This window comes from Capra hircus, chromosome 11, assembly GCF_001704415.2.
Source record: "Capra hircus breed San Clemente chromosome 11, ASM170441v1, whole genome shotgun sequence".
NCBI lineage: Eukaryota > Metazoa > Chordata > Mammalia > Artiodactyla > Bovidae > Capra > Capra hircus.
The window spans coordinates 28,554,928-28,581,404 of NC_030818.1; the positions used below are offsets into that span (position 1 = coordinate 28,554,928).

Genomic DNA, 26,477 nt, shown 5'->3' on the forward strand with positions numbered 1-26,477 from the left:
AGAGGTCTAAACCTTATTAAGTAAAATAAGAACAAGAAGCTGAAACAAAAGAAGAAAAACACACTTCAAATACGTATTAAATTTAGGACACCCAGACGCATACATCAAGATTACCATTCACTCTCAGCTGAAAGCTGAGCTAACGAGCAGATGTCTCTATTTCTTTCAGCCCAGACTGTAGAATTGACCAGGAGCTCTAGAATGTATAGAGAAAATGGAATTAGATTTATAAGCATTAAGTCAGGCTTTATTCCAAAGTATAATGCCTTTAGCTAGTCAGAGAGTATTTCATAAAGTTAGACTAATCCCAGGGCGAAACAGACGAGGAGATATTACCAGTTTGCTTTGCCCTAATAAGTTATACTTTTACGGCTTAAAAGTTCAACAGGAGCTTCACTTTCCAGAGGCTTATACAAAAAACTTCCTGTTGGCATTGGCTCCAAACAAGGCCTTTCGTATTTCTGGCATCTTTTGCTGAGATAAGAGATCCAGTCGACTTTCCAGAGTATTAGAAACCATTATTCTCTGATCGCTACTGTAGACCTCCACACCTCCAGTTGTGTCTGCAGCCAGTTGCACCTCTTTGTCAATTTGAACTTCCACACATCTGTGGGAGACTGAGGTGTACTGGGGGATGGCTCTTTGCACTGCAGCCTCCACCAGGAGGTGGTCCTGTGGCCTGCAGCGTACAATCACCACAGGCTCCAGCAGTCGTAGCAGACCCTGGAGCACTAGTTTATCCAGCAGCCCCTGGTAAAATTTTGGGTCTGTGACGATCCGGCTGAGTCTCAGCTTTGCATCATTCAGCAACTCTGAGATGAGGTCGTTTCGGGCTCTCAGGACTTTCAGCCTTGCCTGATTCCTCATGGTAGACATCTGGATTTTCTTCTGCTGCTCTATCTGCTTCTCTTTCTTCTCATAATACTCCATAATCTTCAGTCGCTGGGTTTGCACAAGGCGTCCTTTCTCAATGTTGAACTCTTCCTCAGCCTTGGCATCTATTTCTTCGGCCTTCTCATTAGCTTCCTGCTCAATGAAAGCCATCATGTGCTTAATCTGCTTTTGCACATCGACATCACTCAGGGCCATGGCTGCTCCTGGAAAGAGAGGCAGAGGAAGAACTGGTGGACCCTCTGGTTCCTCTGACTTAGGGCAGAATTTCAGGTATGTTTCCGGAACTCCACTTTCTGAGCTGCGGAGTGTATGAGGGGAGGAAGGATAGAGTTAGGGTCCAAAGGGAACGATCACAGAGACCATTTATTCATGACTCATTTCACAGATGAGGAAACTGAAGCCCAGAGAGGGAAAGCAACTTGTCCAAGGTCATACCCTGGTAGAATCAGACTCAAACTTGGGTTCCCAGAGTTCCGTTTCTACTACACTCACCACCTTTTTGTGATCAAATACTATGAGATGATCAAGACAAAAGATTTCTAGCCAGCAATGGCTCAATCACAGATAACAAGTGGAGAGAATGGAAAGGCCAAATTAATACAAAAATGGAAAGTGTAGGCACATTTCAGGTTGGAGAGGGCTGGGGGAGTCATAAGAAACTTGTGGTTAAACAGGATTCAATCCAGGAAGATTGCCTAGAAAAAGAAAGATCTTCAGTGCTTCAAATGATACGAAGAGACAAAATACTCGTGGACAGATGGTGGCATCCTGGAGAGAACTGGAGGTGGGAGAGGTTGATGGTAATCCTTTAACTGGAAGTGGTTTCCAAACCTAGATGTACGTATAAATCACCTGCGGACCTTTCAGGAATACAGCTTTCCAGGCCTCACTCCAGAATACTGAATTAGAATCTATGCCAGTAGGGTCTGGGTGGGAATCCATATCTTTAAGTCTCTCTGGGCCCTCCTACACTGTTGGTGGGACTGTAAATTGGTGCAGTCACTATGGAGAAGAGTATGGAGGTTCTTCAAAAAACTAGAGTTGCCAGATGATCCAGCAATCCCACTCCTGGGCACACATCCAGACAAAACTATAATGTGAAAAGATCCCTGCACCTCTAAGTTCATTTCAGCATTATTCACAAAAGCCAAGACATGGAAACAATCTAAATGTCCATAAACAGATGCATGGAAAAAAAGATGTGGTATATATATATTCACACACACATATATATATACAATGGAATATTAGTTGGTCATAAAAAAGAATGAAATAATGCCATTTGCAGCTATATGGATGGACTTAGAGATTATCAAGCTAAGCAAAATAAGTCAGAAAGAGAAAGACAAATATCATATATATAACTTATCTGTGGAATCTAAAATACGACCCAAATGAACTTATCTACAAAAAAGAAAGAAACTCACAGAAGAGAACAAACCTGTGGCTGCTAAGGTGGATGGGACGTAGGGGAGGGCTGGATTGGGAGTTTGGGACTAGCAGAGGCAAACTATTATATATAGCATGGTTAAACAACAAGGTCCTGTTGTATAGCATAGGCAACTATATTCAATATTCTGTAATAAACCATAATGGAAAAGAAAAAAAAGACTCTCTGGGATGCTTAATGAGCCCAGGCAAATGATAAATGAAATTTTTAAAATGACATATGAAAAAATAAGGCTAGCAATAAAGAGGCAAAAAATATTAAAAAAGAACCTAACAAAATTTGAAGCTAAAGAATATAATAGCTGAATTGAAAAATTCACTAGAGGTGTTCAACAACAGACTTGATTATGGAGAAGAAATAATCAGCAAACTCAAAGATAGGCCATTTGAAATTATCCATTATTGTTGGAGAAGCAAATTTTTTTTTTTTAAGTGAAGAAAGTCTAGGGACATATGGAACACCATCAAGTGGATTAATATATGCAGTAGGGAAGTCCCAGAAGGTGAGGAGAAAGAAAGAAAGGAGCAGAAAGCTTATTTGAAGAAATAATGACTCCAAACTCCCCAAATCTGAGGAAGGCAATGGACATCCAGATTCACAAGCAAAACTGAAAAGCCAACCAAATCACGTCTCTAAAACAAATCAGTGAAAGATGGAGACAGCGAGAGGGACCAAAAAATGCGAGAAGACAGGCAGGAAACATTGAACAAACCGGAAACAGCGCAAGGAATTATTTAAGACGTAAACAGATTAATCTGCACAATCAAAAGCTGTAGAGGGGCTAAACGAAATTAAAAGCAAAACAAGATCCAGTCATATGCTGTCTACAGGAGACTCACTTTAAGAACACACATAGACTGTGAAACACATATCCTTTTACTTTCAAGTGAAAAGGCAGAGAAAGATAGTCTGTGCAAATGGTAACCAAAAGAGAGCAGGAATGGCCGTACTTAAGTTATATAAAATATACTTCATGCAAAAAACTGTCATAAGAGTAAAATAAAGACATTTTATAATAATGAAGGTCAATTCAACAAGAAGATATAATAACTATAAATAGATATGTACCCAACATCGGACTACCCAAATATATGAAGTAAACACTGACAGGACGGAAGAGTAACAGACAGGAACACAATAATAGTGAGAGAGTTCAATATCCCATTTTCAATAATGAATAAAATATCCAGAGAGATCAATAAGGAAACAGAGGACTTTAACAATGATATAGATCAAACAGACCTAACAGAAAATATTCCATGAACAACAGCAAAATACACATTTTTCTCAAGCACAATTTTAACATTCTCCAGCACAGATTACATGTTAGGTCACAAACCAAGTCTTAACAAACTGAAAAAGACTGAAATCACACCAAGCATCTTTTCTGACCACAATGGAATGAAACTAGAAATCAGTAGCAGAAGGAAAAAGGGAAATTTCACAAATATGTGGAAATTAAAATGCTCTTGAACAACCAATAGCTCAAAGAAGACATCAAGAGGGAAATTAGAAAATATCTTGAGACAAACAAAAATGAAATACAACATACCAAAACTTGGGATGTAGCAAAAGCAGTGTTGAGAAATAAGTTTATAGTATTAAAAGCCTACAATTAAAAAGAAGAAAGGACTGCCCTAGTGGTCCAATGATTAAGAAACTGCCTGTCAATGCAGGACACACAGGTTTAATCCCTGGTTCAGGAAGATTCCACATGCCTCATGATGACTTAAGCTGGTGCACCACAGCTACTGAGGTCTGCACTCTCTAGAGCCCGCGCTCCACAGCCAGAGAAGCCGACACAATGAGAAGCCTGCACACTGCAACTAGAGGAAGCCTGTTCACAGCAACAAAGACCCAGCACAGCCAAAAATAAAATGCATATTTTTTTTAAAAAAGAAGAAAATTTTCAAATAAGCAGTCTAATTTTATACATTTAAGGACCTAGGAAAACAAAAACTAAGCCCAAAATTAGCAGAAGGAAATAATAAAAATTAGGGCAAAAATAAATGAAATAGAAAAAGGGGGGGGAATCAATAAAACTAAGAGCTTTTGAAATGATAAAACTGACAACCTTTAGTTAGACTAAGAAAACAGAGAAGACTCAAATAAAATTAAAAATGAAAGAGGAGACATTACTAATGGTGCCACAGAAATAAAAAGGATTATAAGAGATTACTATGAACAACCATATACCAACAAATTGGAAAACCTAAAAAAAAATGGATAAATTCCGAGATACATACAACCTACCAAGACAAAATATAAATAGAAAATGTGAACATAGCTATAACAAGTAAGGAGATTGAATCCGTAATCAAAACCTCCCAATGAAAAAACCCCAGGACCAGATAACTTCAAAGGAGAACCCTACAAAAAAAATTAAAAAAATCAATGTCAACTCCTTGCAAACTCTTCCAGAAAATGGAAGAGGAGGGAGCACCTCCAAATTCACTTTAAGAGGTCAGCATTTTTTCTTGGGCTCCAAAATCGCTGCAGACAGTGACTGCAACCATGAAATTAAAAGATGCTTGCTCCTTGGAAGAAAAGCTATGACAAACCTAGACAGCATATTAAAAAGCACTTTGCCAACAAAGGTCTATATAGTCAAAGCTACGGTTTTTCCAGTAGTCATGTATGGATGTGAGAGCTGGACCATAAAGAAAGCTGAGCACCAAAGAATTGATGCTTTTGAACTGTGGCGTTGGAGAAGACTCTTGAGAGTCCCTTGGACTGATAAGAGATCAAACCAGTCAATCCTAAAGGAAATCAACCCTGAATATTCAATGGAAGGACAGATACTGAAGCTGAAGCTCCAATATTTTGGCCACATGATGAGAACTAACTCATTGGAAAAGACCCTGAAGGTGGGAAAGATTGAAGGTAGGAGAAGAGGGGATGACAGAGGATGAGTCGGTTGGATGGCATCATCGACTCAAGGAACATGAGTTTGAGCAAGCTTGGGGAGATGGTGAAGGACAGAGAAGCCTGGTGTGCTGCAGTCCATGGGGTCACAAAGTGTTGGACGTGACTGAGCAACTGAACAACAATAATTACCCTGATAACAAAGCCAAAGACACTAAAGAAAAGAAAACTGCAGCCCAATATCCTTGATGAACACAGATGTAAAAATCCTCAACAGAATATTAGCAAACTAAATTCAAGAGCACGTTAGAAGAATTATACACCATGACCAAGAGGGATTTATCTCTAGAATGCAAGGATGGTTCAACATATAAAAATCAAGGATCAGACAAATGATTATTCAACATGCAAAAATCAATCAGTGCAATATACCACATTAATAGAATGAGAGATAAAATCACATGATCATTTCAATAGATGCAGAAAAGGCATTTGAGAAAGTTAGACACACTTTCATGATTAAAAAAAAAAAAGAAACAACCAACAAAGTAGGAATAGAATGAAATCACCTCAATATAATGCAGGTCATATATGAAAAGTACACAACTAACATCATTCACCTGGCTTCCCAGGTGGCGCTAGAGGTAAAGAACCTAGCTATAATGGAGGAGACATAAGGGACATGAGTTCAATCCCGGGGTCGGGAAAATCCCCTGGAGAAGGAAATGGCAACCCATTCCAATATTCTTGCCTGGAGAAACCCATGGACAGAGAAGCCTGGAGGGCTATGGTTCATGGAGTCGCAAAGAGTCGGACACGACTGAATCAACTTAGCACACATCATCGTTCATACTCAACAGTGAAAAAATGAAAGCTATTTTTCTAACATCAGGAATAAGGCAAGGATGTCCACTCGTGCCACTTTTATTCAACATAGAATTGGAAGTCCTAGTCACAGCAATTAGACAAGAGAAAGATACCAAAATTGGAAACATACAAGATCAACATACAAAAATCAATTGTTCCTATAATATTAAAATGAATAATCTAAAAAGACAATTAAGAAAACAATTACAATTATAATATCATCAAAAAGAACAAAATACTGTGACTAAATTTAACCAAGGAAGCTAAATACTTGAACACTTAAAACTACAAATTACTGTTGGAAGAATTTAATGACAAAAATAAATGGAAAGATAACCTATGTTCATTAGAGGACTTAATACTGTTCATACTACTCAAATCGATCTACAAATTCAATACAATCTCTATCAAATGCCCAATGGCATTTTTTTAAGAAGTAGAAAAAACAACCCTAAAATTAATATGAAACCACAAGGAATCCTTCACAGCAAAAACAGTCTTGAAAGAGAACAAAACTGGAGGTGTCACACTCCTAACTTCAAAATATATTACAAACCTATAGTAATCGAAACAGTATAGTACTGGTAGAGAGATCAATATAACAGGATACAGATCCTAGAAATAAACCCACACAAACACAATAAAATGATCTTCAACAAGGGTGCCATGACTACACAATGGGGAAAGGATAATCTCTTTAACAAATGATACTAGGAAAACTAAACATCCTCAGGCAAAAGAATTAAATTGGGCCCTTATCTTACACAGAAATCAACAAAAATTGGATTAAAGAATCCCATATAATCCAACAATTTCACCTCTGGAGATTTACCCAAAAGAATTGAAAATGGGATCTCAAAAGAGATATTTGCATTCCCATGTTCACTGGAGCTGTACTCCCAATAACCAAGAGGTAGAAGCAACTTAAATGTCAATTAATGATTGAATGGATAAAGGAAATGTTGTATATACATTCAATGAAACATTATTTTGCCTTAATATGACAAGGAAATTCTGTCATATGCTATATCATAGATGAACCTTGATGACACTATTATGCAATGTGAAACAGGTCAGTCACAGGAAAAATACTACCTGATTACACTTAAATGAGGTATCTTAAGAATCAACTTCATAGAAGCAGAAAGTATAATGATGGTTTCCAGGGGCTGAATGGTGAGGAATCAGGAAGTTGCTGTTTAATTGGTATAGAGTTTCAATCAGGCATGATGAAAAAGTCCTAGAAATTGGCTATACAACAATGCGTATATAGCTAGTACTGTACTGTACACTTAAATTTTTTGTTAAGAGGGTAGACTTTATGTTACCTGTTTTTTTTTAACTGGAAAAAAAAAAAGAATGCTGTTCCTGAAAGATGTACCACTCACCAAGCTTGTTGGAAAAACACACCCATGTTCATGACAAAGACCAAGACTTTGGGTTCAACTTTGCAAACTGTCATCAGAAGTTAAAAAGAAAATAATTTAGCCCATCCATTCTCCATTATTTTAGGATGTAATTTTCCTTAAACTGCGCTTTTGTAAACAGAGCAAAACATTCTCTGTTCCTAAATAAGACAAGTCCATTAATTTTTTTTTAAGGCTCTCTGGGTAACCCTGCTGATCACCAGCTTTGAGAGCCACTGTAAATGAAAGACAGAGAGGGGGAGATGCAGGAAGTTGCAGGTTAAGTGTGTAGAGGAAAAAAATGTACCAGACAAATCCTTACCAGCCCCCCGCCAAGGGCCAGCCTTTGCTCTGGCGCCGGGTGTCTGCAGGCGGAATGTGGAACTTGGAACACCTACTGGAACCTGGCACTGTTGCTTCCTTCTTTCTGCAGACGACCCTCTCAGTCTGACCTGGCAGCTCAAATCGAAAGAGCCAGGCTGTCACTGGGGAAGGCGAGCCAAGCCCGCCAAAAGGAGGCCAAGAGGAATTTCCTTGGCACACAGGCCTGGGCTGGGGGCTGTGCTTGCACACCCAGAATCTCAATTAAGTTGGCATACGGTGGGCTTCAACTCTGGGGTGGGCTCACCTTAACCAAACCATCAGAAACAGATATGTATGTGAACCCAGGCAGCCAGCTTATTAATTTACTAATGAAAAATACAGCCGTCAAGCTGGCAGGTCATGGCCCTCTTTCTCTGTATGTGAGTCACATGGGAAGCCAAATGCAAAAGTTGTCTAGTGAGAAACCAGGGCAAACAAAATGTGCCAGATGGTCTCTAAGAATGGCACGCTGGCCACAGGCGCTGGCACGCTCTGGTCCATAAGCGAGGACACCCTCTCCAAGTCCAGACAGGGCTTAAAGGGGGCATCACTGGCTTCCACAGTGTAAGTAATCTTCTGGAGTAAGATTGCTTGAATTGAGATCCTCGTTCTACACTTAACATTTGTATGACTTTGGGGAATCAGCTCATGCCTTGAAGGCTCAGTTTCCTCATCTGTATAATGGAAATAATATAGCATGCACATCATAGGATTATTGTGAGGCTTAAATGAAAGAACTGAGTGTTTAGCATAATGCTAAGCACACAGTTAATCGTCATGCTTGGTAGTTACCATCATCATCAGCGTCATTACTACTACTGCTACTGCTTTATAACTGGCTCTTCTCCTCTGCTTTAAGCCTCATCATCGTCCCTCTGTGTATGTACAGAGTACTTATGACTGCTTTGATTTCCATTCTCAAAAGTAAGGAGAAACACATCCTAGTCTTGCTTCCTTGTATTAAACTTAGTAGCCTTGCAAGAAGCTCGAGAACCTCCCAGCGCTTCACAGCATATTCACCCGTGGTCTCAGGTGGCCAGCCATATCCTTGGTGATGGGAGGTGAAGTCCTGGAATTTCAGGGCTCTTGGGCTGGGGGTGAGGTGGAGTCATCTCACAGCCTGTAACAACAGTCCCTGAAACTGCAGTCCCGATTTCTCATACCTCCTCTGGGACTCCCACTTCTAGTCAGTCTCTTGGTGCTGGGACTTGGAAGCAGCTGCAGGGTGGGGTAGGGCTAAAAGTCAGGAATTGAGCAGGTGTCTCCGCAGGAACGCGGCTGCCCGTATAATGCATCTGGCTGATGTAACTTACCGCCTGTCTGGGATGGGGATTATGAACTCACATGAGCCTGTGGCTCAAACAAAACAATGAAAAGGAGCTAAGAAATATGAAACATACATGTCTGCTCTTGCACGAGGGCACAGGACCCTCCCGTCCCACAAGGCAGGCTTGCACTGTAAGTGGCATCTGTCCGGCCCATGCTTGGTAGGGGACAGCACTAGAGGTCTCAAGACAGTCTTACTCCCATGAACTATTCAATACCAAGGTCTCTTCACTGCCCCCCAGACACAGCAGGCTCAGCCCTACCTAAGTCATGTAGCTTGTGATCACACAGTTCCCTCAGCTAAACAGCCTTCCTCTGCTTCTCTCCACTTAACTAAATCACATCTACATCTTCAGCCCAGTGTGAGCCCCACTACCTCCTTGACCTCTGGACTCCTCCTCGAAATGACAGCATGGCCTATTTTCCAGATATAATTCACAGTCTTTTGATGCTCCAGTTACCTTGCTTCCTCCAGGAAATTCCTTGAGGACAAAAATCTCCTTCTCTAGCAGGGGTTGGATGCAGACAGGCACTCGTTAAACATGAATTGATTGGATTAAAGGCTTGAGGCTGGAGTGGGGGGAGTACTTTTTTTTTAATCGTGAATTATAACACACATTCAGAAAAGTATATAGCTTACTGAATTATTAGGAGGCAAACATGCAGTAACCAGCACCCAGGTCAAGCACAAGGACATTACCAGCACCCCCAGAAACCCCTCCTTATGACCTTGGGAAGAAGACATTTTGAAACTGATGATTTTATATTCATAGGCATGAGAGGTGTTCTTAGAGGACGTGTGGGCTTGGAAATCTGTCTTCACCAGTCCTCACCTACAGGAGCCTGTGTGCACCTTGGAGAATCCTCACCACGAGAGGGAGGAGGGAAGGCAGGCATGCTTGAGGGGCCGAATGTGTCTGTCAGCCTGGAGCCCTGTCCAGACCCTGATGCTACTGGTCCTCATTCCAGCTGGGATTTGCAAGTCTGAGGGGTCATGTGTCCAGGTCTGGGCTCCCTGGTTTAAAGACAAACAGCACCAAACCGGGGCCTCCAGACACTTAGAGATGACAGAGTGAGCAAGGGAAGGGTGCACGGGGCAACTTGCAGGGCCCAGGAAGTGGGTGAGGAAATTTGGAAAAATAAGGACTCCTTTGTGGAGTTTAAAATACTTAATATGTGGAAAGGGGGTGTCTCCTTTTCTGTCTCTGGACAAATATTTGCTGAACATCCACTACATGCCAGGCACTATGTAGGCACTAGAGATAAAGAACAAGCAAACACCAGCCCTGCCTCCCAAGCCCATGATGTCATAGGGGGGTCCAACAGGTCAACGGTAAATCACACTACAGGGTGGCCTGTTAGCAATCAGCAGCTCCAAGACAGCTAGGTGAGGACTTCGCTGGTGGTCCACCAGCTAAGATGCCAAGCTCCCAATGCAGGGGGCCAGTGTTCGATCTCAGATCAGGGAACTAGATCCCAGATCAGGGAACTAGATCCCGTACACTGCAATTAAAGATCCCACATGCCACAACTAAGACCTGACATGGCCAAATAAATATATAGCCAAAAAAAAAAAAAAGGCTAAGCAAATGAAGGGATCCAATGCTTAAAATCCTCCCTCTCAAGTTCACCATGGGCTCTTTTATAATAAATTGCTCTGCAACCGTTAAATTATGTAGTGGGTGGTTTGAAACACACCATTAGTGACAACAAATGCTTTAGATGCAGGTCACTTCCCTGGTAGCTCAATTGATAAACAATCCACTTGCAATGTAAGAGACCCAGGTTCTATCCCTGGATCGGGAAGATCCTCTGGAGAAGGAAATGGCAACCCATTCCAGGATTCTTGCCTGGAGAACTCCATGGACAGAGAAGCATGGCGGGCTACAATCCATGGGGTCTCAAGAGTCAGACACGACTTAGTGACTAAACCATCACCACCACTTGGAAAAGGTAGCAAGTTGATATATTCATGAAGGAGAGTTTTCCAAATAGATAAGAATCAGTCAAGCTGTTAGTGATACCTGACTTGAAGCAATGCCTTGGGGTTTCCAGAAGGTCTCTGGCTCAGAAACGTAGAAGGTACCAGGACCCAACGTAGGAAGGAAAAAGAGCAAGCAGAGGACACAGGCTGAGTGGCTGCAGACTGCAGTAGGAGTGGTCCTCTGGGCAAAGGGTCAACCTAGGAGGGAGAAGCACAGACAGGCATTGAAGAACAGACACTTTTGAGACGCAGGAAGAGAAAATTGTAGTCTTTAGACAGGGAGAACGCTGTGGGCAGAAGCACTGTGCTAGGAATGTGTAGGAGGTCTGAGCGCAGAGAACAGATTGGATCAGCAGCAGCAGACAGGCCTCCAGTGGCGGTGGGAGTGAGCGATGTCTAGAAAGTCGGAGCTCAATTGGGGAAGATTTGAAATGTCAGACTGAGGGCTAGGATATGAGGCTAAGGAGACCCATTAAAGGTTTTGAGTAGGGATGTAACTCGGCCAAACCCAAGTTTAGAAAGATTAGCCTCGTGGTGGTGAAAGCTGGAGAGTTTGGCTTTAAGTAAATGCCAGGTCAAGGAGACCGCATGGATGAGGGCTTGGACAAGAACATGAGAACATGTGGAAGGAGATGTGGTACAAGAGCTGGCAGGTTTGAAGCCTCAGGGTCTGGCCCCAGCAGCACCTGCCGAAGCTCCACCCACAAGGTTGAGCGCTCAACTCAATGTGATGTGGGAAAGCAGGTGTGAAGCACCACCGCTCCTTCCAGAGCCAGCTGGGGTAGAGAGAGCAACAGCCAGAGAGTTCATTTGGTTTGGAATTAAAGGAGAGGAATTAAAAGACCCGTCCTCCCAAAGAGGAAATCCGAAGCGTTCACAAAGCTTTATCTCTGCTTCAGTTACTGATAACTAAGGGGACACATACAGTTTTAATCTAATAACTCCATCCCAGTGGCAAAGCAGGCTGTGATTGGGACTGGAGAAAGCTAATGCCCAAAAGAAGCAGGCAGGTAATATAAAGGAGAGAATCAGGTAGGGTCAGAGACATTTCTTCCCCAAATAATGTACATTAAGAATTTACAACTTAGTTTCTCCTTTTCACACATCTGCAGGAAGGTTGCTTCAAAGAAGTCCAGTTCTCCCCAAGAGCAATGTGCTACAAAGTTGCATGGCTAAAGGCTTTCAGTGGTGGCTCCCCCCACCTCCAAAACAAACCCCTCCGTTTCATCCCTGCCTAAAGGGCCCAGGCTTCTGAGTCTTTTGGAAATAGGGACTTGGGGGCACAGGTTCTCATATTTTAGAGAAGCTGGAAATCCCATTTGAAAAGTAAAATCCTTTTATCTTTTTTCTTTGTCTTATTGTGGTAAAATATACATAACAAATTTTTGTCATTTTAACCACTAAGTAATGTTCAGTGGCATTAAATACATTCACACTGTTGTGTGACAGACATCACCAATCACCTCCAGCATGCTGTACCCATCAAACACTAACTCCTCATTCCCTCCTCCCGCGTTTCCTGGCAACCACTGCACTACTTTGGGTTTCTATGCATTTGACCACCCTCAGTTCAATTCAGTTTATTCGCTTAGGCATGTCTGACTCTTAGCAACCCCGTGGACTGCAGCATGCCAGGCCTCCTTGTCCATCACCAACTCCCGGAGCATGCTCAAACTCACTTCCATCAAATCGGTGATGCCATCCAACCATCTCATCCTCTGTCGTGCCCTTCTCCTCCAGCCTTCAATCGTTCCTAGCATCAGGATCTTTTCCAACAAGTCAGTTCTTCACATCAGGTGGCCAAAGTATTGGAGTTTCAGCTTCAGCACCAGTCATTCCAATGAATATTCAGGACTGATTTCCTTTAAGAATGACTGGTTTGATCTCCTTGCAGTCAAAGGGACTCTCAAGAGTCTTCTCCAACATCACAGTTCAAAAGCATCAATTCTTTGATGCTCATTTTTCTAGAGTTGACCACTCTTGAAACCTCTTGTGAGTGGAATCATTTGTCCTTTGTGACTGACTTATTTCACTTAGCAAAATGTATTCAAGGTTTATCCCTGTTGTAGCACTTGTCAGAATTTCCTTCCTTTGTAAGGCTGAATAACATCCCATTGTATGTACCTGTCACATTTTGCTCAGTCGTCAGTGGCATTTGGGTTGCTTCTACCTTTTTGCTAATATGAATAACATTCCTCTGTGTGGGTGTACAAATATCTGTTCCAGTCGTTGCCTTCAATTATTATAGGTATTTACCTAGAAAGGGAATTGCTAGATCGCGTGGCAATGCTCTGCTTTTTTGAGGAAACTGGGCCATTTTCCACAGTGGCTCCACCATTTTATATTCCCACCAGCAATGCAACAAGCATTTCAATTTCCCCATATCTTCACCAATATTTGTTATTTTCTGTGTTTTTGACAAAAGTCTTCCTAATGGGTGTGAGGTGGTACTCGTTATAGTTTTGATTTGCATTTTCCTAATGATTAGTGATGCCAAACATCTTTTCATGTGCTTATTGGGCATTTGTGTATTTTCTTTGGAGAAATGTCTGTTCAGGCCCATTTTAAAAACCAGGTTGCTTTTGTCATTTAGTTGTAGGAGTTCTCATCACTTTGTGGTCCTGAGCTCTCCAGCTGCCAGCCAGGTAGCCAGCCAGTCAGCAAACAAAGCTCCTAGATAGGGTTTTTCAAAGTGTCGGCTGTGAAACCAAAAGGAATAGAAAATCCAAAATTCATTACAGGTAGTGAGCTTAAGTGTTGCTTGTCAAATTCTTGTCATATACGTGATGCATACATACATACACATTCTGGTGCACAATGGAAATGTATTTAACTGTGATTTAACATATAAAACCAAAGAATTGATACTTTTGAACTGTGGTGCTGGAGAAGACTCTTGTGAGTCCCTTGGACTGCAAGGAGATCCAACCAGTCCATCCCAAAGGAGACCAGTCCTGGGATTTCTTTGGAAGGAATGATGCTAAAGCTGAAATTCCAATACTTTGGCCACCTCATGCGAAGAATTGACTCATTGGAAAAGACCCTGATGCTCGGAGGGATTGGGGGCAGGAGGAGAAGGGGACAACAGAAGATGAGATGGCTGGGTGGCATCACCAACTCGATCCACATGAGTTTGGGTGAATTCCAGGAGTTGGTGATGGACAGGGAGGCCTGGCGTGCTGTGATTCATGGGGTCGCAAAGAGTTGGACACGACTGAGTGACTGAACTGAATATACAAAACATTTGAACAACAGTGACCTCTGGACTTTCATGATGGTCTAGTGGCTAAAACTCTGTGCTCCCAATGCAGGGGACTTGGGTTTGATTCCTGGTCAGGGAACTAGATCCCACATACTGCAACTAAGACCCAGTGCAGCCAAATAAATAGTACTTTTAAAAGCAAAACAACAACAAAAAACTTTGACCTCAAGTTAATTGAATCCAACCTCCTTAGAAGGCAACCAGTATTACTCAAGCAGACCCTGGAAATTCTCCCTCAATCGATTTATGAAAGTATTCATCCCCAAAACACACCTCTTCTAGGTGGGGATGGGGATGGGTGGAAGTGGTCTGAGATTCTGGCTACATGATGTATGAAGAGCATGGTCAAGCAGGCATATCTAACTTTTCGTCAGCCCACGTACTGTAGCCTGCCAGGCTCCTCTGTCCATTGAATTTTCCAGGCAAGAATGCTGGAGTGGGCTGCCATTTCTTCCTCCAGGGAATCTTTCTGACTCAAGGGTTGAACCTGTGTCTCCTATGTCTTCTTGCATTGGCAGGCAGAGTCTTTATCACTGAGCCACCTGGGAAGCATGAGCAACTTACATGGCTAAAATCTACTGAGCATGCCCCCAGGGGCTGGGCAGTCACAGGACATCATGGGATGGTAACTGAAGTTAGGAACCAGGCTGCCCCTGAAGTAAGAGGCCTCTCTCTGCCCTGGATGCCCCCATGGACCGTAACTGGTGTCATAAGAAGTGCAATGGATGGAGCATCAGAGGTAAAGGGTTCAATCCTGATGTCACTCACAGGCTGGGTGATCTGGATAAGGGCTCACAATCTGTTTGAACTCCCTCTGGATAAAGACACAAAGCCTCGTCTGTTTACAGAGAGGGTGTTGAGGAGGAATTCTGTGAAAGCCAAATGTGGTGAGGAGTTACGAAGCTGTGTTAAATGCTAGGTGAACCACAGGTATCCTCATTCACAAAACACCACCCCAATCATCCTGCCCTTCCCAGAACCTCAAGCTGCTTTGAGGTAGGAGCAGGCCAGTAGTCAGAGCCCAGAAAGCCTCCAGGCAAGTGGAGGGTGGGCTTGAGGTCATCCAGGAGCCCCAGGACACAAGCTTTTCTGAGGCAGCTGGCTGGCCAAGTCTCCAGCTGGTGGGCCACGGTCAGGGACAGTCTAGAAAGAGCAGATGCTCTGCTTGTTCAGGAACATCAGGAGCAATGTTTGCTACCAGTTCCCAGTTCAGGGGATGCATTCAGATGCCAAATGCTCCTCTAGTATTGCCTTAATGCTCGCTGCTATAGGTCCTGACTAGCTTCACCTCTGCTAAGAGACACAGCTCAAGCCCAGAGGCAGGGAAGCTACTGGCTTGCAAGGAAGAGAGTGTATCCACTCAACTGTGTCCCTCACGGTGCACAGGGACTTCCATATGACATAGCTGGGAAAAGTGCTCTTTCTGACCCCCTCTGCGCTCATCTTAACACTTTGCCCAGAGATCAAACCAGTCAATCCTAAAGGGAATCAACCCTGAACATTCACTGGAAGGACTGATGCTGATGCTGAAGCTGAAGCTCCAAGCCACCTGATGCAAAGAACTGACTCACTGGAAAAGACCCTGATGCTAGGAAAGATAGAGGGCAGGAGGAGAAGGAGGCAACAGAGGATGAGATGGTTGGATGGCATCAGTGACTCAATGAACATGAGTTTAACCAAACTCTAGGAGATAGTGAAGGACAGGAAAGCCTGGTGTGCTGCAGTTCATGTGGTCGTAAAGTATCGGACACAACTTAGAGACTGAACAACAGAGTCCAATACATAGCATTTAAGCATAATCTGTTGGACTCATAGATAAATGGATGGATAGTGAGGAAAGAGCCTTCTGTATAGACTGTCACAATCCGAGGGATCTGCAACTCTTTTTCAGGTAGAGGAGAGAGGAATGTGAAGAGGTGCTGCAGTGGTTGTCCCAGGGAGATACCTCTTTCTATTCCACCCACAAACTTGGAACATAGAGCTCAATAAGAATTTAACTCCCTGTGGCGTTTCACTTTGTGCCTGCACATGGGTGGAAACAGTGACAGATTTTATTTTCATGGGCTCCAAAGTCACTGCAGACACATGACTGCAGCCATGAAATTAAAAGACACTTGCTCCTTGGAAGGAAAGTGATGACAAACCTAGATAGCATATTAAAAGGCAGAGATATCACTCGGCTGACAAAGGCCCGTATAGTCTACAATATTTCCAGTAGTCATGTGAGAGTTGGACCATAAAGAAGGCTGAGCGCCGAAGAATTGATGCTTTCAGACTGTGGCACTGGAGAAGACTCTTGAGAGTCCTCTGGACAACAAGGAGATCAAACCAGTCAATCCTAAAGCAAACCAACCCTGAATATTCATTGGAAGGACTGATGCTGAAGCTGAAGGTCCAATACTTTGACCATCTGATGCAAAGAGCTGACTTGCTGGAAAAAGACCCTGATGCTGGGAAAGATTGAAGACAGGAGAAGAAGGGAGGACAGGAGGAGAAGGGAGCAACAGACGATGCAATCGTTGGATGGTATCACCGACTCAATGGACAAGAGTTTGGGCAAACTCTGGGAGACAGTGAAGGACAGGGAAGCCTGGCATGCTGCAGCTCATGTGTTCACACACAGTCGGACACCACTTAGCAACTGAACAATGAGCAACTTAGCATAAGCAACAGACTCAAGAGACTACTCCCTCCTCTCTGGTACTCAGTCTTGAAAAGTCTCCTCAACTCAGCAAGACCACTAAGGTCAACTTTGGCTCAACTGTGCACTGCGATTCAGAAAGTACTTCCAGCAGAAAGGGTAATAGAGTTTGCCTCATTTGTTCCTTTCTTTCAGAAATCACAGTCCTGAGCTACATTCAATGTCTAAAAAGAGGGATTTAGGTATGGGAGAAGTTGGAATCTCTGCTCGCACTGCGTGAAGCACATTGAATCAAGCAATCCAGTCCTCCAATATCTTCTCAGGAGGCTGGAGTTGTGAGGAACAGAAGCTGGAAGTGGTGAACAGAACAGAAGAGTAAATTTTAAGGATGATGCTTGGCTCACAGGATGGTGGCAGGCTAGAGAAGCTGCTCGGGACTGTCATTACAGGAACCACGCCCAACATATGCCTCAGGACCTGCTCCCATGAGAAAACCACTTCTGGTATTGTTGCTGCCAACAAATTCTAGATAGTCAGTGTATACAGTAGTCACTTCTGCACCAGGAACTCAATTACACCACAACCAACACCACCACCCACCCTATGTGCTACTTCCTGTATTCAGCACTGAGTTGTGGGCCCAGCACCAAAGCTGCAAGAGTGTGCTCTGTATTTAACTGTAGTCACTCCAGCTCTTGAGTCTGACAAGGAAAGCAAGAGGCTGTAACAGCTTCCACAAGAGTGATCTTTTTCTTCCCACCAAGACTTACAAAGTGGAAGATTCCCCAAATTCAAAATGTGCTTATAACACTCAGTGACCACAGGATCCACTATGGAAAAATAATCATCAACAAACCTTGGATGGTTTTCTGGTACTGTTAGAACTGAAGCCTGGAATAAAATCATTAATTTCATTTCTGGAAGATGGATCTATGATCTGGCCTCCTTTGAACCTTACAGGAGGTGGCCACTCCCAGATCATAGAAGTATTCTGTACCAGCAGCCTCTAAGAAGTGTCCTTTTCTATGATTCAGCAATGGTGGCAATGCCACCTGTTATAATGACTGGTCTCCTGACCTAGGCTGCAGCAAAAGATGGTTAGAAATGAAGATGGGAAAACATTATTAAGGGTGCTTGAGCTAAAATTCTCAGAGGCTTGGATTTACTTCTGTTTCTGGTATGTAATGAGCTGGAAAAAAGGAGATCTAGATGTATTCTAGAAACATAACTAGAAGTGAAATCAAGTGAGCCAGATGTATTGGATTTTTTAAATCATCCTGATCATCAGGAACCACTGATCTTTAAGAAACTGCTACAGTGTTTAAACCATTAACATCTCAGCTAAAAAATAGTATAATACATTACATCTGACCCCTAAGAGAAAAGGATGCAGATGGGAGGTTTTAGTGGTAGGGAGAAAAAGAGGAATAGGCATGGCACACAGTGTGATGTTACAGATGTGGGCCAGGTGGAGTCTAGGAAGCAGGAGAGCCCTGGGGAGTGAAGAGGCTGCAGTCTGAAGAGACTGGGCAAGTATGGAGGAAAGAAGCATAATTGAAGAGCAGAGGAGGGACTTTCTTGGTGGTCCAGTGGCTAAGACTCTGGGCCTCCAATGCAGGGGGCCTGGGCTTCAATCCCTGGTCAGGGAACTAGATCCCACATACTGCCAACTAAAGATCCTGATGGCTGCGACAAAGATCAAAGATCCAGTGTGCTGCAACTAAGACCAAGTGAAGCCAAATAAATAAGAGCAGAAGGGACCAGGTAAAAGAATAATTACCATTTTACCTCCTTGCCAACAACTCCAAGAAAGAAGTTTGAAGGGGGAAAGGAGTAACTACTGTCAGCCAAGAATTAGGGACTCACACCAAGCTTGGATTCACGTAGTGACAAATCAACTGACTGAAATTTAGAACGAATCACAGATTTGACTTGGATCCTTCTCACCTCCTTCTTCCCTTGAAATCTGCTTTTTCTTTATTTCTAGTATAGCTTGGGGAGACCTTGAATCTTTGACTGTTGGCAACAATCCAGGGATAATAGGTATTTTTGGTTGCCTCCCCAGCATATATTACCCACCATGCCTACTGTCCACTGTACAGGAAACACAGAATTTGAGGGGGAATAAAACTCTGGCCTTGGGGTGGGCCCTGACAGGCCTAATAAGGATAGTTCCAAGCCCCTGTCCCAGCAATGGTTTCCGGGACAGCCAGTAGCCCAGGCCTAAGGCAATGAGCATCTGACATTCTGCTGGCCACCGTGATGAACTCAGCTAATCTGATGAGAGGAAGTCCAAGAATTTTGTGTATTAAGTGAATCAAGAGAAGCTCTCTCTCCTCCTGGGCAGTGTGGTAGATGGGTGGTAATGCCTGGACCTGGTATAACCATTTTGTTTTCAAGAGAGAAAGCAACATAAGTAGGACGCTGACCCAGAGAGAAGAGAAAAACTGAGAGCAGTGCAGGAAAAAAAAGTTGATTCAGGGTTTTGATCAAGCCATACTTGAAGCCTGAGCTACTTCTGGTTGTTTTCAATCAAAGAAGTCCATACATTCCCTTTGCTGTTGAAACCATTTGGGGCTGACTTTCCTTTTACTTGGAACCCAAAGCGTCATGACACCAAATGATCTACTGGAATCCAGTTGTCCATTTCTGGAGTAAATGTGAAGGGGACACAAACAAAATGACTGAAAGCAAATACATTTTAGAAACTTAGTGTCCTTCGGGAGTTCTACTCTCAGCTTGGTTTAGGCAGTTGGCCACATGTTTAATCATCAAGAGGAGACCAGTAAGTTTTGAAAAGTTAGGAAGAAACCTAAAGAAGTGAAGAGGATAAAACAGAGAAGATTTAAAAGGAAGAGAGAGAAGGGATATGTCAATGGAATCATAACATAGACACCTCAGAGTATCCCAGCCCTTCTCTGCGTTACCGAGCCCTGTGAACTTGGTCATCTAAACTTCCTGCTTCCTCTTCATGTTCACAGCCATGCCTGATCCAGACCTTCTTGACCTCTCTCCTCCTCACTTTCTCTGCCTTCACTCTGGTCCCTTCTAAATCCATGTTATATACCACTCCCGGAGTGATCATCTCAAAAGATAGCTTTAAACTTGTCATTTCCAACTGAAAACTTTTAATGCCTCCTTCCTGTAGAATACGGGAAACAGCATGAGCTCAGATCAATTATTTTGAAAGCTAGCTCTGCCACTTAGCAGCTACATGACTTTGAGTAAATGTCTTAATTTCTCTGCACATCATCTATCTTGACTGCAGTGATAATACTATCATAGACAAGATTGCTTACCAGTGACAGAAAATCAATCTACACCATCTAGGCAAAAAGGAAGGGAGGACTTATTAAGTGACCAACTGAAGTCTGCTAGTATACAACAGAGTTTCAGGGATACCCAGAATCAGGAACTCACAAATATCCTGTGTCATGTCTGCCACTTTTAAGGGGGATGGGTGGAGAGCACCTCTCTCCATTTTTGTTTCTCTGTGCATTGTTGCTTCATTTCCTTGAGCTGACTATTTTGTAAATGTCTGAAACATGAAGCAGGAATGACCCACTGCCTTTAGGCTCTTATCTTCCAGTTTAGTTAGTACCCGTTTTAAATCCCAAATTCAAACTTCTCAAGAAGGGTTCTGGTCATCCCATCTGGCGTCAAGTGCCCAGGGCTAATTAATGGAGGTCAAGGACAGGATGTGTAAGAAGAGGGCGTCTACCATTTAACCATATGATCAGAACTTCCCTGGTGGTCCAGGGGTTAAGGCTCCATGTTCCCAATGCAGGGAGCCTGGGTTTGATTGCATGCCACAACTAAAAGATCCTGCATGCTGCAACTAAGACCTGGAGCAGCCAAATAAATCAACAGGTACATGTTTTTTAAAAGAGAAAATAAACCAAGAGAAAGAACGTGTAACACAAGCAAAGGGTGTTGTTTTGGATAGAGAAGCCAATAGGTATTCTCTATGAATTTTATTTTGCGTGGCTATTTTGGGGGTGTAATAGGATGACCCATGAAATGAGCAGCAAATACCCAGGACAGTGCCTGGGCACAGTACACAGTGACAGCACACAGCAAATCCTCCTTTCCTCCCTTCCTCACAGCCTTACTCCCAGAGCCACTGTTTACCTAGCTAGTGCCTTTGTCTGGATAGCAAGGAGATCAAACCAGTCCCTCCTAAAGGAAATCAACCCTGAATATTCATTGGGAGGACTGATGCTGAAGCTGAAGCTCCAATACTTTGGCCACCTGATGCGAAGAAATAACTCACTGGAAAAAGACCCTGAGCCGACTCACTGAAAGCAGGAGGAGAAGGGGATGACAGAGGATGAGACAGTTGGATGGCATCACTGACTCAATGGACATGAGTTTAGGTAAACTCTGGGAGACAGTGAAGGACAGGGAAGCCTGGCGTGCTGCAGTCCACAGGGTCGCAAAGAGTCTGACATGACTTAGTGAATAAACAACAAAAACAAATTTAAAAGGTGTCCCTCTTTGGGTGGATGCCACCCTACAGGCACAGGTCTGATAAGCAGAAGTTGCCTCTGTGATTAAAAACGTGCCCCTTCTTCCCACGTACACAGCCTTAGGCCAGGGTCATGGCTTTGCAGGTATCACATGGGCCTTCCTGGGTATCCTATTTCTCCCTCTGCCTTTGTGCAGTGCATAGACTGCCCAGCCCAGGTTGGCCCTGCATGCCCTGAACGTGGCATCCAGAGGCCCACGGCCTGGTGGCATCACACAGTTCTCAATTAAATACAAATCAGTTCTTTCACACCACTAATCCTGCATTCTGTCCACCCGACATGGCTCACCATTCCCAAGAAGTCGTGTGCTGTTCCTTCTTTCTGTCTTTCCCAGGCATTCTTATTTTACTCCTATTAAACCCCAGGCCAATGACACCCTTCTGCACACCCAGAACTAGGTCCTAACAGCCTCCCTGCACTTTCCAAAGACTGTTCTCCATCCCCTACCACAGCACTGAACACATTATATAGTACTTACCTGTTGAGATCTGTTTGGTCCTTCTAGCTAACCTATCAGTGAGCTGACCTGGGCATCTGAGATAATACTCCCCTCTGCCTCCTACTCCATATACAACTGGTGGAATCAACCCAGAGCTCGAAGTACTCCTGGCAGTCTGTTTTGGCTTTTCTACGGGCCAAAGGGATGAGGTCACCATCATCAATGAAGTCACCATTGCATGATTCATCTATCAGTTCCCCACTTGGAATGTCCTGATATTCCCAGAACTTCTCCCAAAGGATCCAGAACCTAGAGACCCTTCCATCTGTTAAGGTTCTGGAGCTAATCATCCAGCTCTCTGGATCCCCAGTAAATATCTACCCTTCTGAAAAGCAGCAAAAGAACTGAGAGGCTGGAGTCTTGAATGGAGGAAGCCTCCATCCTCCCAGTCCTGGAACAGACCTCATTATCCCTCATAAAAGCCTTCCCCATGTCTCTAGCAACTGGCCCAAAGCCTTTACCAGGATCTTTCAGAGCACATTGTGAAGAGCTCTAGAGTTGTCAAAGGTCAGCCTTGGTCACACCCTATGGACAAGCTCACATTTAAACCTCAGGCCCCGAGAAGAGGGGTGGCATGCTCAAGGTCACACTGCCAATTACTGTCAGTTCAATTGCTCAGTCATGTCTGACTCATTGCAACCCCATGGACTGCAGCATGCCAGGCTTCCCTGTTCATCACCAACTCCCGGAGCTTACTCAAACTCATGTCCATTGAGTCCAATCATCTCATCCTCTGCTGTCGCCTTCTCCTCCTGCCTTCAGTCTTTCTCAGCATCAGGGTCTTTTCCAGTGAGTCAGTTCTTTGCATCAGGTGGCCAAAGTATGAGAGTTTCAGCTTCAGCATCAGTCATTCCAATGAACATTCAGGATTGATTTCCTTTAGGATTGACTACTGTCAGAGTTGGAACCAAATGTCTTCTCTCGGCTGAGAGTATGCAGTAGCTCCTTAACCTCTCTTAATAGACTCCTTTCAGAATTCTAGTCCCAGCAAATGCTGCCTGAAGAAGTAGTCCTGCAGGCAAAGGAGGCAAGTCCTCCTTTCTTCCCCTGTAGAAGGAAATGGCAGAGATTGGCCTTGAACTGAGATCTGACTTCAAGACACTGAACTGCCTTCCTTAACTGGGCATTCAGTACATATAAAGTGTCTTTCAGATTGCCTGCATAATCTAAAGCAGCTGGCAATGTAAATACTCACACTCAAACATGATGGAGGGGTCTGGTGAGACATCCAGTGGGACTCCACAAGGAACTTCTGAAAAGCCAGGATGTCTTTCAGGACAATGGAAATCAGATTTGGGATTTGAGAGTTGAGGCCTCGGAAGCATGGCGTGAGTACATAACTAACTGAGCATTTCCCACGGTGTGTTCCCAGAACCTGAATGCTGGAAAGAGGTGGAGACCTTTGGGTTAACCACTTCACCTGTCTGCGTCTCAATTTGTTTACCTACAATCTGAGAGAGATCTCAGGGAGACCGTATGGCTGACCTCTGCGGTGCCTCTCAACACAGCGTTTTCTGATCCTGTGAACTGATGACAGGAAGCGATTTATCTCGCATCAGCAAGGGGAGGGAGGGTGTGGTGTCACCGTGGAGTGTATCATCCCCGCCTTCCCTGTCCTCCAAGGCCTAAACTTAGAAGCAGCACTTTTGGCCAGTGAACAGATGGGTGTTTCCAAGCTTCGTCCAGGCGAGAGGGCAGGGGTTGTCGCCTGGCTCACTGGCCACGTCTTTGAGCTCTGGGGTGTATCACTCCTCAGGGATCCCAACCTAACACCTTCGAGGGATCCTGGGACTGTAAAGGGGCCTCAGAGAATGTCGCCTCTAGGGGGAGCACAGGTACATCCGCAGCATCCACAGTCGCCCAGTCTACCTTTTCTGGCAAGGGGGACGGGGGGTGGAGAGTGCGTCAGTGGTTCCAAGATGCTGTAACTCCCTTAGTCACCAGTTTCATAGCAAATGATGTGGACAGCATGGGTTGGGTTGGTGGAGGGGAAGGAGTGGAAACCAAGCCTCAGTTCAGGAGTTCCTACTTTCCAGCTCAGGGACTACCGCCACCCCTCCCCTGTCACCCCCGTGCGCCTGAAAAAAAAAATTTTTTTCCCCCAAACTCTCTTGGCCTTTCTTCCTTCCCGATTTCTAGTTCTATTGTGCATTTAGAGGCTAATAGAATGGATCCTGCCTTCCGGGTGGAGTTTAAATATATATGAATAATTTTGCACGACTATTGCGTCATCATAAAAGTCGTCGTGGACCCCCAAGAGGGCTCCACGTCTTCTCCCAGCTTCGGGGCCTTGGGACGCTTTGGGCGCTGCGGGCACTTTCGCGAGGAGCCCTCGGCTCCGCCCGAGCGCGGGTCTCTCAGCCCCCCTCCCCCAGTCTCACCTTCCTCCCAGCTACGCGGCTCCTCGGCTCCTCCTCCACGCCCCCTCCCCGCAGCCCCCGCGCGGAGCCAAGCTAGGGTGAGCCGGCAGGGCAGAGCGGCGGCTGCGGGCGGGGCGCGGGGCGCTGGAGCCGGCGGGCGGGCGGGGGCGCGAGGCTGGCTGCCCGCAATCGGGGGAGGCGCCTGGGCCCGCCCTCCTCCGGGGCCCAGCGGGGAGGGGGCCCCGGCCCGGCGCGGGGCGGGGTGAGCCGCCTGGCCCCTCCCCTCCGCTGCCCTCCCCAAAGTTGCCGTCTCCCCCGGGGCCGGCCAGTCTTATGATCCAGTGGATCCTCCTGGGGAGGCCGGGCCGGGGAGAGGGCGCGGGCGCCGAACGGCGGGGGCAGCGGGCGGGCGCAGCGACCGGGGCCTGGGCGGGGATCCGGGCAGCGACCGAGGCGGCGGCAGCGCCCCGGGCCCGTCGCCCCCTCCCCTTGGGCGGGGGGAGCCGCTGCATGGGGCCGGGGGGTCGGCCCTGCTGCGCTGAGCGGCGGCGGCGGCGGCGGACCCCCCAGGCGGGCTGGGGCTAAGCCCGGGGCCGGGGCGGGGGCTCCGGGGAGACCATGCCCGGAGGCCGGCCGGCCGCAGCATGGCTCACGGGCCCGGCGCGCTGATGCTCAAGTGCGTGGTGGTCGGTGACGGGGCGGTGGGCAAGACGTGCCTACTCATGAGCTATGCCAACGACGCCTTCCCGGAGGAGTACGTGCCCACCGTCTTCGACCACTACGCAGGTAAGCTTCGGAAGTGCTGACTAAGGGGCAGCTCCCCAGGCCGGGAACTTTGGAGCAACTTTGGATGAGCCCCCTCGCCGCCTCCCCTGCGTGCGCTCCCCGCCCCTCCCCCGCCGCGCCCTCCACTGGGCGCCCGGCCCCACCCCCAGGCTATCCCTCGGGCAGCCCCCTTGCCAGCTAGACCTACTCCTCTTCCCACCCCGCCCCCCCAATCCTGGAGCCCAGTCCCGCGTCCCGCGTCCCGCGTCCCGCGTCCCGGCGCCCGGCATTTCCCAACCCCCTCGGTGCTCCGGGCCGACCTCCTTGACCTTCCTACAGTCGCCTTCCCAACAGTCTCAAACCCCTAGGGGGAAACGTGGCTACGGGACTTGGGAGAAGGGAGTGGGCAGCTGGGGGCCACTACATCCCAACCTCACCCCCCCCTTCACTGTGAGCCTGGGAAAAGGGGTGGCATCTCCCTGGGAGCTCCCGCCTGCGAGCGCTGGTTTGGGAGGCGAGGGTCCTGGTGGGGAACAGAATTGCCCCAGAGTCTAGGTAATTGAGCTTCTCTCCCCGCCCCCACTTCTGCCCTTGCAGTCAGCGTCACCGTGGGGGGCAAGCAGTACCTCCTGGGACTCTATGACACAGCGGGACAGGTGAGTGTCTTGGCCCCGGCCAACAACCCGCTCCCTTTCCCCAATTTAGGATGATCGCGAAGAGCCTTTAGAAACTGAGGTGTCTAGGAGCGAGGGTGTGTCTGCGAGGGTCCCTCTGGATCAAGTATTTCTTTGAGTCAGCACATGGGGAAAAAGATAAAACCTCAGCAACAAAGGCAGACCGGCCCACCCCATGTGAACCCCTGGGCTGAAAGTTTTTGCCTGTGTGTGCCTTCGGTGTGGTGCCTGGTGTGTGGGTCCCAACTCCTGTTGCAAAGTGGCAGCAGCCAATCCTGAAGCGCCCTTATTTTTAGTTGCAGATGACCAGGTCTCCCCTCACAGCCTTTGTCTGGTCCCTCATTGGTGAGTGGTCTGCCTGCCCGAGGAGCCTGATTGGTGGGAAATGGCATCATCTAATATGATGGGAAGGCATTTGGTCCTGGTTATGTTTATTACAACATCATTGCACTCTGGGACTCAAGTCCCTGGAAACGTAATTTGTGGTGTTACTGAGGACCACAGGGAAAAAAAGAAAAGAAACAACAACCATCCAGCCACTCCCTGGGGCAGGGAGAGGAAGGAAAGGTTAGGAGTTCAGCCTGAACCTTGG

At 45.7% G+C, this 26,477-nt stretch overlaps 2 protein-coding genes across 4 annotated transcripts in view; one reads left to right on the forward strand and one right to left on the reverse strand.

Moving 5' to 3' along the window:
• Positions 1–24,677, reverse strand: ATP6V1E2 (ATPase H+ transporting V1 subunit E2). Of its 3 annotated transcripts, XM_018055189.1 has the most exons (4): positions 24,468–24,677; positions 23,282–23,468; positions 11,196–11,353; positions 1–1,192 (listed from the first exon to the last, which is right to left on the reverse strand). In XM_018055189.1, the coding sequence occupies exons 2-4, from the start codon at positions 23,312–23,314 to the stop codon at positions 409–411; spliced, it is 975 nt and encodes a 324-aa protein (XP_017910678.1). In that variant the 5' UTR covers positions 23,315–23,468; positions 24,468–24,677; the 3' UTR covers positions 1–408. The 3 variants fall into 3 exon arrangements, with proteins under 3 accessions (XP_017910678.1, XP_017910679.1, XP_005686621.1); XM_018055190.1 differs by lacking the exon at positions 11,196–11,353 and having other exon boundaries at positions 1–1,097; XM_005686564.3 differs by lacking the exons at positions 23,282–23,468; positions 24,468–24,677 and having other exon boundaries at positions 1–1,097; positions 11,196–11,268.
• Positions 24,764–26,477, forward strand: part of RHOQ (ras homolog family member Q) — a 41,306-nt gene continuing 39,592 nt past the window's right edge. The window contains exons 1-2 of the mRNA XM_018055194.1: positions 24,764–25,232; positions 25,809–25,867. Coding sequence (XP_017910683.1) covers positions 25,091–25,232; positions 25,809–25,867 — 201 coding nt within the window. The 5' untranslated portion in view covers positions 24,764–25,090. The remainder of the gene's footprint in view (positions 25,233–25,808; positions 25,868–26,477) is intronic.

Excerpts from the sequence above, each read along its gene's own strand:
- ATP6V1E2 (XM_018055189.1), bottom strand. The coding sequence starts at position 23,314 with ATGTCTCACCAGACCCCTCCATCATGTTTGAGT. Across the intron at positions 11,354-23,281 it reads CCCCTCCATCATGTTTGAGT|GTTGACCCTTTGCCCAGAGG; the intron begins GTGAGTATTTAC and ends TCTCCCTCCTAG. Across the intron at positions 1,193-11,195 it reads AAGGCATTGCTTCAAGTCAG|CTCAGAAAGTGGAGTTCCGG; the intron begins GTATCACTAACA and ends TACACTCCGCAG.